This window comes from Nilaparvata lugens, chromosome 4, assembly GCF_014356525.2.
Source record: "Nilaparvata lugens isolate BPH chromosome 4, ASM1435652v1, whole genome shotgun sequence".
NCBI lineage: Eukaryota > Metazoa > Arthropoda > Insecta > Hemiptera > Delphacidae > Nilaparvata > Nilaparvata lugens.
In genome coordinates, this window is record NC_052507.1 from 65,549,002 (window position 1) to 65,569,044 (window position 20,043).

The window sequence follows — 20,043 nt, forward strand, 5'->3', positions numbered from 1 at the left end:
GTAGCTTAGCATTGGACAGCCAGTTAGTATAGAGTTCACTGTTGAAATCCCTTCTTCTTTGTGTTGGTGGTCAGCTTTGTCACAGAAACAGAGTAACGGCCAGGAACAGTCACAGTTATCACATAGTTATTCAAAAGTATTCTTTGAGTAACTATAGTGAGGTCCACGTTATAATGGTAGTGGATAATTTGCAATGGTGTTGCTATCCTTGTCTATCGTTCAACAGAGCAGAAGATGCTATCTCTTTCACGCATTGCGATGTTGTCACATCGTTTATCAACAATGTAGAAATTCAACTAATTGACAAAATATTTTATCTCAATCATGAAAATTTATTATAATATCTTTAAGAAATATATTTTTTTGACAAATAAAATATGATTTACTATTTTCAAAAATGATGAACACTTGAATTCATCAGATATACCAGTATCAGCTGTTTGGGTGGCAAGGCTGAGATCTGGCAACCGTTTTCTCCTATCTTCCTACTCTGCCATTACAACGTGGACCTCACTAGCACTATACCAGCTTATTGCTTGTCAGTAAGATTCAACTTATGCATCATAAAATGGATATGTTTAGTTCTAGAAAATTAACCACATGTTTATGTTTTGTTCTAAAGATGACAAATAAATCTAAAGTATTCATATGAAAGGGTGAGGGTTAGGTTTTATTTTGGTTATATTCATTATGTTTCATTAGGATAGGTTAGGTTTTTGTTTTGAAGTTGCAATATGCTAGAAGGGTCTAGGGTCCAGGTAGAGTTATGTTTTTTGATGTTTCAAATGTGAAATGATAGGTTAGGGGGTTAGGATTTTGCTTCGAACCACATGTTTGTGAACATGTTCATGAAATGAACCACACATGTTTATGTTTTGTTCTAAGGATGATGAATAAATCTAAAGTATTAAATGTGAAAGGGTTAGAGGTTAGGTTCTATTTAGGTTAGGTTTTATTTAGGTTATACTTAATGATGTTTTATCAGGATTGGTTAGGTTTTTGCTTTGAAATTGCAATATGCTAGAAGAAGCTATGGTGCGGGTAGAGTTATGTTTTTTGATGTTTCGAAGGTCAAAGGATAGGTTAGGGGGTTAGGATTTTGCTTTGAAATCTAAAGTATCAAATGTGAAAGGGTTAGGGGTTAGGTTTTTATTGGATATATTTAATAATGTTCCTCTTCCATAAGGTTAGGTTAGGTTTTTGCTTTAGAATGGCAATGTGCTAGAAAGGGCCAGGGTCCAGGTAGAATTATGTTTCTTGATATTTCAAAGGTGGAAAGATAGGTTTGGGGGTTAGGATTTTGCTTTGAAATTGCAATATGGTGGAAGGGATTAGATGTTTTTACAAAAACTTATGTTTATTGATGTTTTAAATGTAAATGGGGGTGGTTTGAGGGTTCGGTTTTTGCTTTGTAATGACAATATGCTGACTCAGTTATACTGTTTTTAACATCAGTTAAATAACAACCCTTATTTTTATTAATTATTTTCTTCAAAAGTACTCTTTCTTTTATTAAATAAAATGATAATCTATTGATTAATATGTTTAATTTAATGATAAATCATCTTTGGATAATAATATCATCATAAATTGAATGATGATTGGCTCCAGTTACAGAGCTCGGTAACCATCATCAGAAAGAACGTTACATTCAAAGAACTGACTGAATGGAACGGGAAAAACCCGTTACTAACGCATGCGCGATACGGTGCTGATTGAGACCGAGAGTGGTTTGTTGGTGGTCACTGGTCAGTCAGTTTTAGAGGTTATGACTTATGACATAAGAAATAAATTGAAATGCTTGTCTGGTTGTTTTGTTAAACTATTTATTGTGATTTGTGACAAATGTAAGTAAACTTAAAACTATGATATAATTTTCACTTAATGCAATCCTTTCCAACAATTAAGTTCCAGCCTATATTATGAAAATATCAAATCGAAATGCTTCTCGACGTAAGCAAAATACAATATTATTAACTTATTTCAATGTTTATTTATGATTTTTAGTGATGTGTTGATTACTTAATGGTAAACAAAATGCGATTCAATAATACATCATCATTAATTATTAGTCCAGTCAATGAATGCTCAAAAAAGGCTATAGAAGGAAAAGTTTGGAAGACAATTTTTGACCCGGCAGCTCTGTTTAGGGTAGTAGAGGACTGGAGGTAAACGTATCAGAACCCCTACCAACTGCGTTAAGGAGGTGGAGGTGGTTCCAAGGTACCATTTTTGGGTTTCTCGCAAATAAATCGTAAACTATGAATCTTACGGACATGACTTTTATATACAAAATTAAAACTTGCATTATTTATAAACTTACCTACAATATTTATTCTACAACTTTCTCTATATCTTCAATAGTTTTCGAGATATCCGCTCTTAAAGGTGTGACATTTTTGAAAAAAACTCGTTCGCTTCCAATTTTTTAATATTTTTGCTCTTATAACTTCTTAAAAATCGATGGAAAAAATCCATACTGATTATGAGCTTATACAGCATCAAATTCTCTTCAATTTTATGATTGTATAACTTCACACTTTTACGCATTTTCCTAAGACTTTTGCAGAAGCTTTAGTGTTGCGTGTGATATCTACAGTTTTGCAATAATAGACCAGTTGACAAAGGAATTTGGAAGGAGTGTTTTGAACACAATTTTTTACTCAACAGCTTTGTTGGTACTAGCTAGGAGAAGAACATATCAAATGTCCCTATCCCTACCCCATGTGCTGAAGTGATAAGGGTGGTTTTAATGTTGCATTCTTCAGATTTTTGCTTCCACGCTTATAATCTTGGCAACAATGCGTTCAACAATTTGATCTATCAGTCTCAAATTTTGAAATTTGAACACATATTCTTCAAACCTTTTTACAGATCAAGTTTGTTGGACAAAATAATTTATCGAATCCTTTGTCCTTTATTCAGAATAAATCTCTATATATAAAAATGAATGTCTGTTTGTTTGTTAGTTTATTTCTTCCCTATAGACTTGAAAACTACTTGACAGAACGGCATGAAACTTTGGGGATATGTTTTGTAAATATTGGGGATGGTTTCTGACCAAAAATTTCAATAGGGGGACTAATAATTTATTAATAAATTTTACTGGCCCATCTTTTGGAATTGCCAAAACATGATAATGATGAAATGATAATGTCAAAAGATAATAATGTTTCAAGATCACAAAAATTAGCCCCCTATTTTCAAGCCTGAATAGCCGAGTGCATAGAGCTTCTGATTCTGATGCTATAGGTTGCAGGTTCAAATCCCGTCACAGTCAACTTGCTCCAAATTTTCTACTGTATTAAAGTGTTATTTTATAATATTTTTGGTTGGACTTCTATAGAAACTTGACACTGGAATTATTGACTTGAATAGGAGAATGAATTCTTTTGAAAAGTGTAGTGTTTTGCCATCTAGATTGAGTAATAAGAATGCCACAAATAATTCTCATCCAATGGTTTCAAATAATATTGAATCTACAAATGGACACAGTGCTGAGATTAGTGTATCTTATAGTGATGCTCTTAAGAAACCTGTTACTTCTGTAAGGTGAAAACCAAAAGTACCAGCTAGAAAACAATCAAATACTAAGGAAACAGCTAAAACAAAATCTGATACTAACAGCTCAAAAATTTTCTGTGCTGATAAAGTTGGTGGATCGAGAATTAAGTCTGTAGATAATAGAGAATGGCTTTTTGTTTCAAAGCTTGCACCTGATGTTTCGATGGAGAATCTTCAATGTTTTGTTAATCAATTTAGCTCGAAACCTGTTTACTGTCAGGAAGTAAAATCAAGCTTCAATCACTACAAATCTTTTAAGCTTGGGGTTGCTGCAGGAGACAAAAAAAGTTTTTCCAACCTGCCTGCTGGCCTGATGGTGTTTTGGTGGCTGATTTTAGATTATCCAAGCAAGTCAACAAGAAGTATTTTTGGCTGACAAAGCCTCCCCTAAAGATAAAATAGTGGATACTGCTATTAATAATGAGCCGGATGAGGTGGTTGGTGTAGTAATCCTTCCAGCATGAACTGTAGTATTGACAAGATAATAATTATTATGATATGAGTGTTTTGACAAGAGTAACTGACTTGCTGATTTGTTTTATTAATGTACAGTGCCTGCGAACCAAACTGGACCCACTGACTGTTTGAATTGAGGAAATTGATCCAGCCTTCTTGTGCATATGTGAACACTGACTCAAATCACAAGAAGTCGAATTTTACCAAAACCTTGGTAATATGACACTAACCAGTGTGCAGTGCCGGGACTCTGTGAGCTGTGGAGGCACAGCAATCTATGTTGACGACAGGTTGATGGCTAATGTGAAGCCAATAACCTTGAAAATTTTAGTAGTGACACCATTCTGGAGTTGTCTGCAGTCATGTTTGTTGGTAGCTCTGTTATTATTTTGTCCGTGTACAGGCCACCTAACGGTGACATTCAGTGTTTCTTTGACTCGTTGGAGGACTGCCTTGTGTATCTGAGCTCTCTGCAGTGCCAACATATCATCATGGGAGGTGACTTTAATATCCACTCATAGGAAAATAGCCCAGCTGTGAACCAATTCGCTGATCTGTTGAAGAGTTTCGATTTGCTCATTAGAAACTGGAGACCTACAACGGGTGAAGCATGCGTAGACACCATTGCCACTAGCTTGGACTCTTGGGACTACACTGTGAAAGTAGTGGAGTCTGTGGTTGCTGACCATCAGTCATGAATTATGAAGATTGTCAGCTTGTCCGAGGGAGATGGGTGTAGTATACCAGATGTTATGCAAAACACATGATATAAATTAGTTAATATTATAAATAGTTTGTTGATATGGAATTACTCTCTCTCCTACATGTTATTATAAAGATCACACACGTATCTTGATACTCAATACTCAATCTTGTTATTCATTTTATTCTAATATTCTACATGGCGCAGTCTGTGAATAAAAGTCACAGCAAATGTCAACCATTTGACCGAACAACCGAAAATTGGATTTATTGGCATGAAAGATTCAAGATTTTCCTACAAAATGAAAACATAAAAAATGAAGACAAAAAGCGAGACTTACTACTTAAGAATCTGGGACCGCAACCATTCAATATAGTTCTTGATTCTATGCATCCGACCCCCATAAACAACATTGGATTTAATGATGCTACAGAAGTCTCAAACGCAAGTACTACACGAAACCACAAGCACCTCTATCCCAGAGAGTTTGTTTTTCTCGACGATTCCGGAATAAAGGTGAGACCATAACTCAATTTGAACTACATTTAAAGTTTCTTGCAGTAAATTGTAATTTTGGTGATATTCTAGATGAACGTTTAAGAGATCAGTTCATATTGGGTATCAACAACAATAGTTGGCAATTGGAGTTATTGAGAATACATGCACCAACACAAACAATTTTCACAAAGATAGTAGAATTAGAAAAATTGCTAGGAACCATTAACCTTCAACAGCAGGAAATTAAGAACAGTTCTACAAATTTGAATAGAGTGAAAATTTCTGATGAACATCAGGCAATGGAATCTAACCCTCAAAAGTACAACGAACAATCAACTCTAAAATTGTACAAAAATACACATTGTCTCCGTTGTGGAAACCGGTGACATTCTGATGGTGTTATGTGCACTGCAAAGGACAAATTTTGTAAAACTTGTGGAGGTAAGAACCATTTTGCTAGAGCATGTCTAAAAGTAGGGAATGCTATAATTGTAAAAGACAAACAGATAAATCAGGTTCACGAAAATTTATTAATAGAAGATGATAGCCTGTCACTTTCCGATATTGAACATATAAGAACTCTGGAAAAAGGTTAAACTCAACAACAACACAGTAAAAAAGCTGTATGATCCAGGTGCTGCTTACAGCGTTATTAACAAGAAATTATGGAAAAAATCTGAAAACCCACTCTGAAACCGACAAGTAACCTTACGGCATACACAGGGATTGACATTGAAACACTTGGAGAAACACATATAAATGTCAATGCTTTTGGTGACTCTAGGAAATTACCAGTAATTGTTATAAAGAAAGATGACATACCTTTGTTTGGACTGAATTGGGTCCTCAAATTCAATCTACCCTTACCTCCCGGTACTGAAATATGCTCAGTAAAAAAACTGTTTTTTAACTTTTGAAACTGATAAAGAAGCCAAGCGTCTGCAATCAGATGCTGATAATATTATGCTTAAAGAAAGAAGATTGAACATTGCTCCCACAATTATAAAACAGGCGTTCCCAGCAAGAGTTTTGAGGCGACTACATCGCCGCCTCCCAACTTATAGATGAGAACTAATAAGAACTTATAGATGTCCTAGAAATAGCACATTGGGACTCAGGAGGATAACTCCCAATACCTAAGCAGTTTTACATGTCCAATAATGGAATACCTTACTATTTTAAAAATGGGTCTGCCTTCTTTCAGCCTCCCCAACTTCAGGCTGCTCCTATGCGCGTCGCAGCAGAAATATATCCAGTTGCTGCATACATGCCGGCTCAAGCGCCCCAGGCATACGCATCGATGATGTATCCAAACCCGCAGCTGGTTTACATCTCAAATCAATATCCGCAGCAGTACCAGCCTTTGCCCAATCCGATGATGTTTATGCCTTCGTTGAACAACGGCATGGACACACCTTCGCAGATTTCAATGTCACCCCATGGCACCCCGCCCTACTTTGTGCCACCCCCGGCTGCCGGCGACTACTACACCTACGGTGCCCCTCCCGCCATGGTGGCCGCCATTCCCGAGCAGCCAGCGCTGCAGTACTGGCACCTTACAAGAAAAACTAAATAAGTTCCTATTCGCCCATAGAACGTCCCCAAAATGGGCAACAGGAAAAATACCTGCTTTTATGATGTTTGGTCGCGAGTTACTCTGCAAAATAGATCTATTGCTACCAAATGTTAACGACAGAGTAGATGAAGAGCTAGTTAGACAAGAGTACAGCAAGCCGAGAGTCAACGTGAAGGTGTTTGGAGAGGGCGATGGTGTATGGGTGCTAGACAGATCAGGCAAAGGCTACAAAAGGGGAAAAATCGTTAAAGTAAATAGACCATACTCCTACCTAGTGAATGTTGAGGAAACGATCAGAAGATGCCATGCAGATCAACTGCGATTTATGCAGATTGAACTTAAGAAGAAAGGGGGAAGATGTAGTATACCAGATGTTATGCAAAACACATGATATAAACTAGTTAATATTATAAATAGTTTGTTGATTTGGAATTACTCTCTCTCCTACATGTTATGATAAAGATCACAAGCATTAAATACTCAATCTTGTTATTTATTTTATTCTAATATTCTACAATGGGAGTGAGCCAACTTGGGCAGATAGATACAGCTTCACATACAGAAGGATTAACCCTGAGAGTCTCCCACTCTTTGCCTCTGCTCTTTGAGGGATTGACTGGGAATACCTGGAGGCACTTTGGAGTCCAAATGTGGCTTTCAGTGAGTTTTTCAATGTAGTCTTCAACTCACTGTTCAATGTATTTTTCCCCTCTAAACTGAAGAGGTCCTCTGGTGTCTCGAGTGGTAAGCCTTCATCAGTGGAAGCCAAGCAGTGGTATACAGCCGATCTGAGCAACATCAGGGCACTGGTGCTAGTTGTCAACAGGCTCTACAAGTCGGCCATTGCTGGTGAAGTGAAAGACAACTATTACTCAGCCTATCTCAGACTCAAGAGGATTTATCAACAGGAGGTGAAGAGGGCATAGAAGTCTGCTACTGAGGATGTGATAAGACAAACCCCCAATCCCTGTAAGGCTGCTTGGAACTATAAGAATTATAGGTGATCTTGAAGTAGGATCTGCCCCGGGCATTGATAGAATTCCAGCTTCGTTAATTAAGAAAAATATTGATTCTTTGAAAATACCATTACTTCATATTATTAATTGTAGCTTCTTGCAAGGAGTCTTCCCTAAAAACTTGAAAGTTGGAAAAGTCGTTCCCATACATAAGTCTGGCCCTAAAAGTCATTTTGTTAGTTACCAACCTATCAATTTAGTCAGTGTCATATCCAAAGTCATCGAGAAAGCAGTTAGGCAGCAATTAGAGAAATACTTGATAAATAATAACATTCTATTTGAGAATAAATTTGGTTTCAGAAAGGACAAAAATCTTAATGACAACCTTTTCCTCTTAACCAATCAAATACATAATTTAATTTCTGTTAACAAAAAAGTTCTTCTGACCTTCATTGATTTAGCTAAAGCTTTCGATTCGATTGATAGGGATATTCTTTTAAAAAAACTGAAGTATATTGGTGTTCGGGGTGCTTCTCTCCAGTGGTTTGAGAGCTACTTTAGTGGAAGGAGTCAAGTTGTTTCTATCTTGGACAAAGAGAGTGCACCAATGAATAACCACTTTGGAGTGATCCAGGGTAGCACTCTGGGCCCAATACTGTTTTTAATTTATATAAATAACCTGAGTAAGGTAAATATTGATAATAGTCATATATATTTGTACGCAGACGATACCGTGTTGCTTTTTGAGGGGAACAACTGGGATGAGGTTTTTCATGCAGCTGAGGTAGGATTGGGTGTTGTGAAGGACTGGTTTGATGATAATCGACTAACCATCAATATCAGCAAGACGAAATACCTACCTATTTCCATTAGAGCCAATGGTGATCCAATCAGTCTAGAACTGAAATTACACACCTGTGGCGCACAGAATAATTATGTACAATGTCAGTGTGAGTGTATTGAACGAGTATATGAATATAAATACCTCAGCGTGATATTTGATTGTCGGCTGAAATGGAGCAATCATATACACTACCTTAGAAATAGGCTCCGAAAATTCATTTATGTATTTGCATCTTTAAGCGGAATCCTTACACCCACTATAATAAAACAAGTTTATTTTGCTTACTTTCAGTCCATCTTACAGTATGGTATTATAGCTTGGGGTGGTACATTCAAAACTACATTGACTTCTTTATCAAACTGTTCAGAAACTTATAATGAAAAGCGCCTTACACAAACCACTAACATATCCATCAGATTATCTCTTTGAAGAATTTAAGGTATTAAATTAATGTACAACAATTATACATAAGAACCCTAACTTTGTATATATTCAAACACAAAGTAGCTATATTTTCTAATATCATTCACAATTATAACACAAGAACAGCTGTAAATATCGGTATCGTCAACCCCAGACTTACTAGAACTTTCTCCTCCACTTCGTCACATTATAAAATGCATTTCCTTTTTCAAAAACTGCCCATCTATTTGAAAAATCCTGACAATTTGAGAATAAGTCACTATAAAAAATTAGTCAACGATTGGGTGACTTCCCTAAACCCAGAGGAGCAGGAAGGTATTTTAGTATCACCTTACTCTTTCTGATGATTGTACCTTTTTTGGCTAATAATTGTACATTACATAAACATTGAGAGTGAATAACGAATGTGTGAATGAGTGCGCTTGTTGGATGTGAGTGTTCTCGATCCTTGGTCAAAAAAGCAGGTTTTCAACAATTATTGTATCTTTTTTAACGATTTTTATTTTGTTCGTTGATCTCACCGTGCTTCCCACTTCGTTTTTAGTTTACCCGATTTGGTTTATTTTAACAAAAAAGCAGGTTTTCAACAATTATTGTATCTTTTTTAACGATTTTTATTTTGTTCGTCGATCCCACTTCGTTTTTAGTTTACCTGATTTGGTTTATTTTATTTTATTCATAATAATACCTCTCTCCAGATTGACTTTTGTTTTATTTGTTACACTAGTCTATTCTTTCTTAAATAATTTTTTTATTGTATTTAGTCATATTTTCCATAGCTATGAATAGTTTAATTTAAGATTATGTATATTGGATGCTACTAGACAACTCGCTCCTCTCTCACAGGCATGTGCCCATAAGAGGAGCCTCTAATGGAATGTATTTTTATTTTTTACATGCAAATATAATTGTATTGTTAATCTTTTTTGGAGAATAAAGAATTTCAATTTCAACATTATTAACAGTGCTAGTAGGAAACAGCCTGTTATGTCAAAGAATGCGAGTCCAGACGACTTCAATATCTTCTCTCTGGACTCTGTAAAGCTGTTAGTGGATGGTTTTCCTGGATCTCCTGCGGATGCTGTCAATGGGATGCCTTTGTGTGAATTCCAGTTCCTCAGATGGAAAAATATTACCACCCAGGACCTTCTTAATATAATGCATGACTTCAAAAATTCTTCTAGTCCAGACATCTTTGGCATGTCTCCTTTACTCATGAAGTCTGTGATTGGAGATATAGTGTTTCCATTGATCAACAGCTGCTTGGAATTTAGAGTCTTCCCCAACTTGCTTAAGACTTCTAGAACAATTCCTGTCTTCAAGGAGGGTGGCCCTGAGGAACTGGGAAACTTCAGGCCAATTTCAATTGCCCCTGTGTTTGGCAAAATATTTGAAGCTGTTTTGTACACCCAACTCAGTGCCTATTTTGAAGAAAACTCACTCTTCTCGCCTCAACAGTTTGGATTCTGAAGGGGACGTTCTACCACAGAAGCTGTTCATAGCTTGGTTGAATCCTTGCTGGCAGCAATGGCGGATAAACACTCAGTGGCAGTAACCATGTGTGACCTAACCAAGGCCTCTGACTGTGCTTCTCATTGTATATTGTTAGAGAAATTCGAGAGATATGGCGTTCAGGATGTGGCCCTTGGGTTGCTGAAGGATTATCTGGCTAATCGTAAGCAGGTGGTGTCAATGGCAGTGCTGTGTCGGATGCTCGTGATGTGTGCTGTGGTGTGCCTCAGGCATCGTTCCTGGGACCTCTCCTCTTCCTCATCCACATTAATGACCTCGGGCTGGATGGAAGTGCTCTGCTATTTGCTGATGACACAACCCTCTAGGCCAGGGATGAGGATGTCGACGTGGCGATACACAGGTCTGCCCAACTATTGGAGGCTGCCAGTGATTGGCTCCGGGTGAAAAGACTTGCACTGAATGAGAGGAAGACGCAAAATCTACTCTGCACTCTGAGGCAGAACCCTCCAATCTTCGGGGATTGCAGTGTGAGGCTGCTCGGATTCATGATGGATGCCACTTTGACATGGGAGCAGCATGTTGACATGATCTGCAATAGACTGTCAAGAGTCTCTTATTTGATGCGTAAGCTGAGGGGTCATGTTTCTTTGGAGTACCTGGTTGCGGCATACCATAGCCTCTTCCACAGATATATCAATTATGGCATAGTGCTTTGGGATCATGCAGCAGGCTGTAGAAGGACCTTGCTTCTGCAAAAGAAGGTGCTCCGGATCATCACCTCATCCCATCGGCTGAGCACTGTGTGCCAATCTTTAGGAGGCTTAGGATTATGACGGTCTATAACCAGTATCTCTTTAGTTCCCTGTTACTGTTGAGAAGAGAACATCATACCTTTCAGCAGAGAGGACATGTACATAGTCACTTCACAAGGAGGAGGAATGATTTGCCTCAGGTCAGACTGACTCGATCTCATAATAGCTTCCCTGTCCGTGCACTTGAGATTTACAACAGGATGCTGGTGTATTTCCGTGAACAGGAGGAAAAAATCTTCAAGAAGGCACTTAGTGAGAAGCTTGTGAGTCTGGCTCTCTACTCCCTGGATGAAGAGTCAAGCCAATGTTTTCTGAGATCTATAACTGGCCTCCCATCTTGATCTCAGTCTAGTTATCAAGTTTTAGGTTTTATTTTTTTATGACGCAATCTATCCAGCAAGTGCTGGTCATGGATGGAGACTACTGAATTACTGAAAACTCTTTCCCGTATGTTCTGTGTTTGACCTGCAAAAAAAAATAAACCACATGCAAAGAAAAATGAGTAAAGAAAGTGTTATTGATTTTAGAAACATTTATTGTGTAAAGAAAAATCTTATCAACGATTCAACAGAGAAAATTAGTTTCTTCATGTATTAATAATATTTAAAAGTTTATAAAGTGATAGAATTGCAATTGATATTATTGAAAGTCGCCGTTACCATACTCAAGGTTGGTTTTGAAACAGCTATATCTAATATTTAAATTGAATTTAATTATTTAATTTCCTGGGCCATCTATTGACAATCAACAACTATGAAAACATTAAATTCCTCTTTGAAGCACTGATTTAACCTACCTATTTTTTTAATTCAACACTTTAATGGTAGATATTACTACCAATTGATTGAGAAGAATATGTTTCCGGAATAATAAATGCTGTATAACTAAGCACATAGGAAGTCCGTATTAAGATGTAAATGAAAATATGGATTGTCAGATAAATTTCACCAAATCAAGTCAAGTGTGACATGAGATACATTGACTTTCTAACGGTACTAAGTTCGCCGGATAAGCTAGTAATGAAATAACATTGAAAGTGCATAAGGAAATAAATTGTTGTGATTTATCACTAGTCAGCTGGATTATTGCATGCAAAATTAATAATATTCATTTTTTCTATTCATTCAAAACATCATCTGGTGCTATTTGGAAGTAATCACAGACTGTTGCTTATGTGCTGAGACATGATTTCAGCTCATAAAAAATATGCATTTATTATTAAAACTTGATATGAATCAAAATTTATTTTTTAAGAGAATTAGGTGGCCATGGGAAACATGATTTCAATACAGAATTCCAAGAGAAAATGAATGGCCAAAATCGCACATTGATATCTCAAACCCTTTCAAAGATATTCACATTTAAAAATACCAATTATTCTACAGAAATGGAATAAATGAATAGCCTACATTAAAAATACATCAATAAATTTTCTAGGTTTAGTGATAGAAGAGAAGCTACTTTGTTTAATAACATTTTAAAAAATACATTAAGAATTTTTTAGTTTCTCTTATTCTTAGGTCTATTTCTTTTTTGTATGATTTATTGGTATCTTCAGATGCAAATATCTTTAAAAGAGTTTGAGATAACAATGGTCGGGGTTCGCCTTCCATTTTCTCTTTGAATTATGTATGGAAATTATATATTTGTTTATCAATAACACATGACCTCCTTCTCATTTAAAAAAATAAGTTGGATTTATATTGCGGATTCAATATGGAGGACAAAAATTTTAATTGTAGTTCTTTATTCAGATTAGAATCCCCAATGAAACCTACTGTCAAATTATCCTTTTAAAAGAAATATTTCACTGTTTCCATCATTTTCACCAACTCTGTATAATCAAAAGGTGCCGAGTTCAATGATACAGCAGTTCATGAGTGAGTTCTTCAACCCAGGGGGTCACTAGTTATATTTTTACATTGTTAAAAACTGATCTGACAAGGTGGAAAAGGTTGAATGATAGAGAAGGATAGCAACACCAATGCTTATCAAAGACTACTATAATTATAACGTGGAACTCACTACAGACAGAGTGTACGTTAAGAGGGGCATTGACTGTCATATAAAAACCATTGTTAACAATAAAAACTCCATTTAAAAACCATTCTTAGAAAAGCAGCTGTAACTGAAGTGTAGTTACTGAAGCAAGAAATACACTGTAACCTAATAATTTTTGTTGAAAAAAAAAATTGGTTTTCTTCTGTAATTCTCAATAATAATATCCCCAAATTTAATAACAGAAGTTTTCGGCTAGCACATGTTTGATAATCCTTTTATCGTGAGTTAAGTGGAAGAGGGGGCCCTTATTGCTTCAAATTCAATTTTTTTTTAAACATTATATGCGATTATGAAATACAAGATAAGCCTGTAACAGTTTTTGAATCCCCCTACTAGACTATCCATCTGTGGAGAAGGGGAGAATAATAATAATTATTATAATTATTAGGTATGTAGTTTAGCTACCTATGTATTTACTGTATCAACGTCGCCTACAACACTTGATTTCATGTAAATTTAGTCTGATAAAATACATAATTTTCCAGAAAATTATTAAAAACATGAGATACCCTTGTATTTAGAACATTTCAAACAACTAGTTTCGGCGTAATGGAATAAACTGAATGTCTTTTTTATCTCAATCATAATATTGTGATCTAATTATCTAAATAGAATGTTCAACTTCTCCTCGAAGCAATTCTCAATCAAAATGTATTTCACAGTAGGAAACAATGTTTTAGAAAACAATGCATCTTGTGATTCATTGCAATTTATAAAATTATTCATGTGAACAACGCTTACTTGTTCCAGAATCATGTCGAGGGAAGGAAGAGGAATCGTTGTGTCAATTCTGAAGAACTTTTGGGACTCTCTGAAGCCGAGACAATTCAGAGGAACACTAGTTGGTGAGGACCATTACGGCACCAAGTACTACGAAATCACTGGCGAAGGCAGGCAACGAAAAGAGAGGTACTTTGTGCCTTTGACCAAAGAAGAGTTCGACCAAGAGATACCCAGCGAATGGGAGTCGTGGCTGAGAGGTCGCAGGGTGACTCCGCCCACAAAAGAAGAAATCCTCAAGAACTACCAGCTGATGGTGTCGAAAAAAGAAAATGCCACCGAGCTCGATCTGAAGCACAAAGGAGCGGCAAAGATCGAACAGGAGAAGCAAGCTACTGGTTTTCATTCGTTTCCTGTCTATGAAGAATACAAAGACGACCCTCTTAATAAGAAGTAGATCACATATTTAAATGAAACCAGCTTTAAATACGTGTAAATAATTCCTTTCTGTACGGTACTATTATTATGTAGCTTAGTTTGAACGTGTTGAGTATCTCATAATGCGGAATGTGATTTTATTCTTATCTATTAAGAAAATATATTGTTATTTTAAAAATATCATACTTCATTTCTTCGCCATTACTGTCGCCATAACAGTGAGTGTATCTGACTTGGTCCTAGTGACGATTGGCAATGGATTATGTCAAACAAACTTGGGCCCGGTTGCACAAAAGCCTGTTGAATTCTAATCATGATTGAATGCCACAAGAACCAGTCGGAAAAGGCCTTTTGAGAAAGAAGGCTTCTTTGATTGATTCTCTTTATATTCAATCACATGTTTAAAATTCAACAGGATTTTGTGAAACGGCCGTATTTATTGATTACAATATGAGACTTGTAACAGTTAAACTTATGATAAAACCGAATTTAACAAAATAATCATATTCTCACTCTCTAGGGCAGTATTTCTACCATAGGTATTTGCTGCATCAAAGGTTTCTCTTTAGGGCGATACTTACTTAAAAATAACTTTTTTTATAGTTTCTGTCGTAGGTTGTTTTAAGTCACCGGTCATAGGGAAATGTGATATATTACTTACTTTACTTGCAATTACTTGTTGTCGTCGTCCTTGACCGGGTTTACCAGACAGACTGTGACATTAAAATAAAGGCTCATTAGCTAATTCTGCCAACGAGTAAATTGCTCTATCAATCAACTTTTGCCTGACGAGAGCGCTGAATCTTGCACGTGATGCACTTTTTACTTCAGTTGGGAGTCCATTGTAGAAGCCCAAGGCAGCTGATGGGAAGCCTCTCTGAGTAGCAGCCAACCGACATCGGGGAACATCCAGGTCAGTTGCATGGCGTGTATTGTAGCTGTGTATCTGATTTCTTGTTGACAGCTGCTGCAGGTTGTCTCTGACATACATCAAGGAGGACAGGATGTATTGGCTGTGGATGGTGAGTATCTTCAGTTCCTTGAAGAGTGGCCTGCAATGCTCCCTGTAGTCCGCAAAAGTAATGGCCCTGATTGCTTTCTTCTGCAGGAGCAGCACATCATGGCAATAAGGCGCGTGTCCCCACAGGAGGATTCCATACAAGATGTGACAGTGTAAGTAAGAAAGTATACAGTGTCAGTAATTTCCTTGGGGATAGCTTTGAAGTAATGTGATGCCACGCCATCTTGATTATATAGTTAAATGAAACCAGCTTTAAATACGTGTAAATAATTCCTTTCTGTACGGTACTATTATTATGTAGCTTAGTTTGAACGTGTTGAGTATCTCATAATGCGGAATGTGATTTTATTCTTATCTATTAAGAAAATATATTGTTATTTTAAAAATATCATACTTCATTTCTTCGCCATTACTGTCGCCATAACAGTGAGTGTATCTGACTTGGTCCTAGTGACGATTGGCAATGGATTATGTCAAACAAACTTGGGCCCGGTTGCACAAAAGCCTGTTGAATTCTAATCATGATTGAATGCCACAAGAACCAGTCGGAAAAGGCCTTTTGAGAAAGAAGGCTTCTTTGATTGATTCTCTTTATATTCAATCACATGTTTAAAATTCAACAGGATTTTGTGAAACGGCCGTATTTATTGATTACAATATGAGACTTGTAACAGTTAAACTTATGATAAAACCGAATTTAACAAAATAATCATATTCTCACTCTCTAGGGCAGTATTTCTACCATAGGTATTTGCTGCATCAAAGGTTTCTCTTTAGGGCGATACTTACTTAAAAATAACTTTTTTTATAGTTTCTGTCGTAGGTTGTTTTAAGTCACCGGTCATAGGGAAATGTGATATATTACTTACTTTACTTGCAATTACTTGTTGTCGTCGTCCTTGACCGGGTTTACCAGACAGACTGTGACATTAAAATAAAGGCTCATTAGCTAATTCTGCCAACGAGTAAATTGCTCTATCAATCAACTTTTGCCTGACGAGAGCGCTGAATCTTGCACGTGATGCACTTTTTACTTCAGTTGGGAGTCCATTGTAGAAGCCCAAGGCAGCTGATGGGAAGCCTCTCTGAGTAGCAGCCAACCGACATCGGGGAACATCCAGGTCAGTTGCATGGCGTGTATTGTAGCTGTGTATCTGATTTCTTGTTGACAGCTGCTGCAGGTTGTCTCTGACATACATCAAGGAGGACAGGATGTATTGGCTGTGGATGGTGAGTATCTTCAGTTCCTTGAAGAGTGGCCTGCAATGCTCCCTGTAGTCCGCAAAAGTAATGGCCCTGATTGCTTTCTTCTGCAGGAGCAGCACATCATGGCAATAAGTTGAAGTAGTTAAAATTAGTTCTAGTCCTAGGGTAATCTTGGAAAATTGAGATTAAAATTAAATTATTAGATGAGCGACAGTTCAATTCTATCTTTACAAACCAACAATATAAACATCCTAGTGTTCATCATTTTTACAAGAACTATTTATTTCAGAATTTGATAACACAAGAAACTTACGATATGACGTCCGCCAAATTTAGAAATATAAATAAGCTACATCTCACTTGATACCGTAGCCTATACAGGCCTAAATAATCTCACTGTTTTCTTGGATCAGGTTAGAAATCACCTGGTGCAGAGTCTCACCTAGAATCTAAAAAAAATCTAAATTTCCAATTAGAAATTTTAAATTATATTAGTACCTACTCTATTTTAATATTAAATAAGAAATGAATAAACAAGAGGACTGTATCTTAATATTTAAATTGGATGATAAAGCTTAGTGAAGAGGAATAAAGATAACTTCCTCTCTGATAATACCAGAGAAACAAAAATTTTCATATCCCATTGGCTAGGATGCCAACCCAAGTAAAAAGCCAGTTGGCCGTCAAATCCGGTTTCACGGCTAAACGCAATAAGAACTAATGCCCCGCGATTTTCTCGGAAACTTGGTGTCCCACTGTCCCAGTTTGTAATTGTATAGAATACGGTATGTCTATATGCATCTTAACATGACACTGCGAGAGGTTTTTGTACCCTTGAAGGTGCAATTCCTTAGCGGCGTCTCGAGACGCGTAGTTAGAGCCGCCGCGGCTAGAGCATATAACCTATGAATTCATTAGATTTGATGACTTATTTTTATGAATTTTATGTTGGCAGATATTAAAAGTGTTGGCTACTATATTGCTTCTAAGATTCATATGTAGTGAGACACGCGTCTCGAGACGCCGCAAAGGAATTGCACCTCCAGATTCATTCAATATGGTTTGGTAGTTTGGGGAGGTACGTTCGATACGCATGTAGCTCTTTTATTTAGAGTGCAAAAAATGATAATAAAAACAATATTGAATAAACCAACCATTTATCCCTCAATGAGTGCTTTCAAGGATATTAGAGTCATGACAGTAAGACAAATGTATGTTTTGAGCGTGATTAAATATTTTTGTAGATACAATTTTAATTTTATGCAATTAAATAATGAAAATCATAGGACTAGGTATAATTTGTACAAATTCGCATCATATGTTTCAAACCTAACACTTATTCGTAAGCAATTAATTTATATAGCTCCAAAACTAATAAATTCTATTCCACCGGGGCTTATCATAGAACTACCTTCCAAAAGTGTACCAGGGAATATTAAGAAATGGATAACTGAGAGTCATTATTTTGATTTGTATATTGTGTAGATAATTTAATTTACATCCATTGTAATTGTACTACTATTCTGCTAAATTTAAGAGTCTCGATACATAGCTTGATTAATTCTCTTAGAATATAAGTTGTAATTTATTTATGTTATTTTGTATACATCTTTTTTTTTTGTTTTAATTAGATGTGGATGACCGAAGTTTGACAATATGCTTCTCCTACTGGCGAACAAGTGATTTTTCACTTATGCCAGTGGTTTCATTTCCACCTCTTGTACCTTTATTTTGTTGATAGAATGTAAGTAAACTAGATTAAGGTACATTATCCTAAATTTTGTAATTGTTGAATTTTGTGGAGGAAATAAATTTGATTTGAATTGAATTGAATTGAATTTATCCGCTTAAAATGCTCATTCCACACTATCGCTGGTGAGCTTGGCAACGTTGGTCTTGCCATCCACAGTGCGATGTGACCATTTGTGGATGCTCGGCTGGCCACTCGCGTTCGCTTGGCTGGTATTTGTTCGACAAAAGTTGGAGCTAAGGTAAGCGCTGGAAAAGCAGGCATCCACACTCTCGCGCACGTCATCATTTGTACGTATTGGGCGATACTTTGGATCCAGCATTAGTCTTCGAGAGATAGTGTTTCCAGTGTCCAGTATACAGCATCCCTTACCTTGAAAATATCATTAATGCATTCCATTCAACCAATGCTGGCAGTTTGATTTGACGCCACTTGAAGTCCTTAAGTAGTTGAATGATATGAATAGAAAAAAAATAATTTGGTAAATCAAATAAGGACAATAGTGGCGTTCACTAATAGCCACCATTACAGTCAAAACCAACCAACCCCCTTGATATCAAGCTATTCAATTGACCAAAAATGACTTTTTTGAGTTATTTTTTGTCATTTTTAGTAAATTGAATAACTTTCTCAAAAATTAATATTTTCAAAACATTTTTGTTTTATTAAATCAACAATACCATGAAGAATTCATCCTCCAAGTCTCATGGACTTATCTTTTACAGAATTTGAAATGTTATGTCCCAAAAATTTGAACTTAAGGCGCTCATATCTCAAAAAGCAATGATCGGAAAAAAATGTTTATCGGAGAAAACTATTTTATTTTGATAGCTTGATGATATACAAATCGAAAAATATCACCAGTAGAAAGTTTATTTTTAGCCTTAAACTGTCGGTCCCGGCTGAAGTATGACAGTCGTAAGGCCCATTGATGGCTCAAATTATGTATCCAGACGGTGGGACCTTCCCACAAGGGACTCCCCACAAATAAAAGCCATACGAATTTACTTTTGTAATACGATGGGTTGGATTGATTTTGACAATAATTCTATTGTATTTGTGTATTGTTCTTGTAGGAGCTGGAGCGACTGCTACCTTCCTGAGTGTGGGCCTGTACTACTTCGTGAAGGGCAACAGTCAGAATCAGCAATACATGATGCGGGCCAGAGTGGTGGCCCAAGCGTTCACAGTCGGCGCTTTTGTTTTTGGAATGAGTGCCGCTGCCATCAAATCCGTTTCAAAGACTTGATTATTTCAAACACCTTGACAGCTATATCTTTAGAAAATGTGTAATATTCTTGTAATTAAAATTATTGTTGTTTTCAATTTTTTGTGAAATGGATGTACAATAAATATGTTTTACAAAAATTGGTCACAGACTCTGTCATCAGTCAAGTTTATTCAACTTCGAAGAATAATTTTTTTCTACAGAGTAGGGTATAATTTATAAAAATTATATTTTGTTGGTTTTAAGTTATTGTAAAATGAAATCAAATATACTATCATTTATGAATGTTTTTACATAAATTCTATAGCTCTGCC

General features: G+C 36.3%; 1 protein-coding gene across 3 annotated transcripts; it reads left to right on the plus strand.

Annotated features, from left to right (window-relative positions):
- The first annotated feature begins 1,694 nt into the window (after positions 1-1,694).
- Positions 1,695-15,933, plus strand: LOC120348840 (NADH dehydrogenase [ubiquinone] 1 alpha subcomplex assembly factor 2-like). Of its 3 annotated transcripts, XM_039426221.1 has the most exons (3): positions 1,718-1,847; positions 14,117-14,563; positions 15,793-15,933. In XM_039426221.1, the coding sequence occupies exon 2, from the start codon at positions 14,121-14,123 to the stop codon at positions 14,541-14,543; it is 423 nt and encodes a 140-aa protein (XP_039282155.1). In that variant the 5' UTR covers positions 1,718-1,847; positions 14,117-14,120; the 3' UTR covers positions 14,544-14,563; positions 15,793-15,933. The 3 variants fall into 3 exon arrangements, with proteins under 3 accessions (XP_039282154.1, XP_039282155.1, XP_039282156.1); XM_039426220.1 differs by lacking the exon at positions 15,793-15,933 and having other exon boundaries at positions 1,695-1,847; positions 14,117-14,704; XM_039426222.1 differs by lacking the exon at positions 15,793-15,933 and having other exon boundaries at positions 1,730-1,953; positions 14,117-14,704.
- Positions 15,934-20,043: the final 4,110 nt, after the last annotated feature.

Excerpts from the sequence above, each read along its gene's own strand:
- LOC120348840 (XM_039426220.1), top strand. The coding sequence starts at position 14,121 with ATGTCGAGGGAAGGAAGAGGAATCGTTGTGTCAATTCTGAAGAACTTT.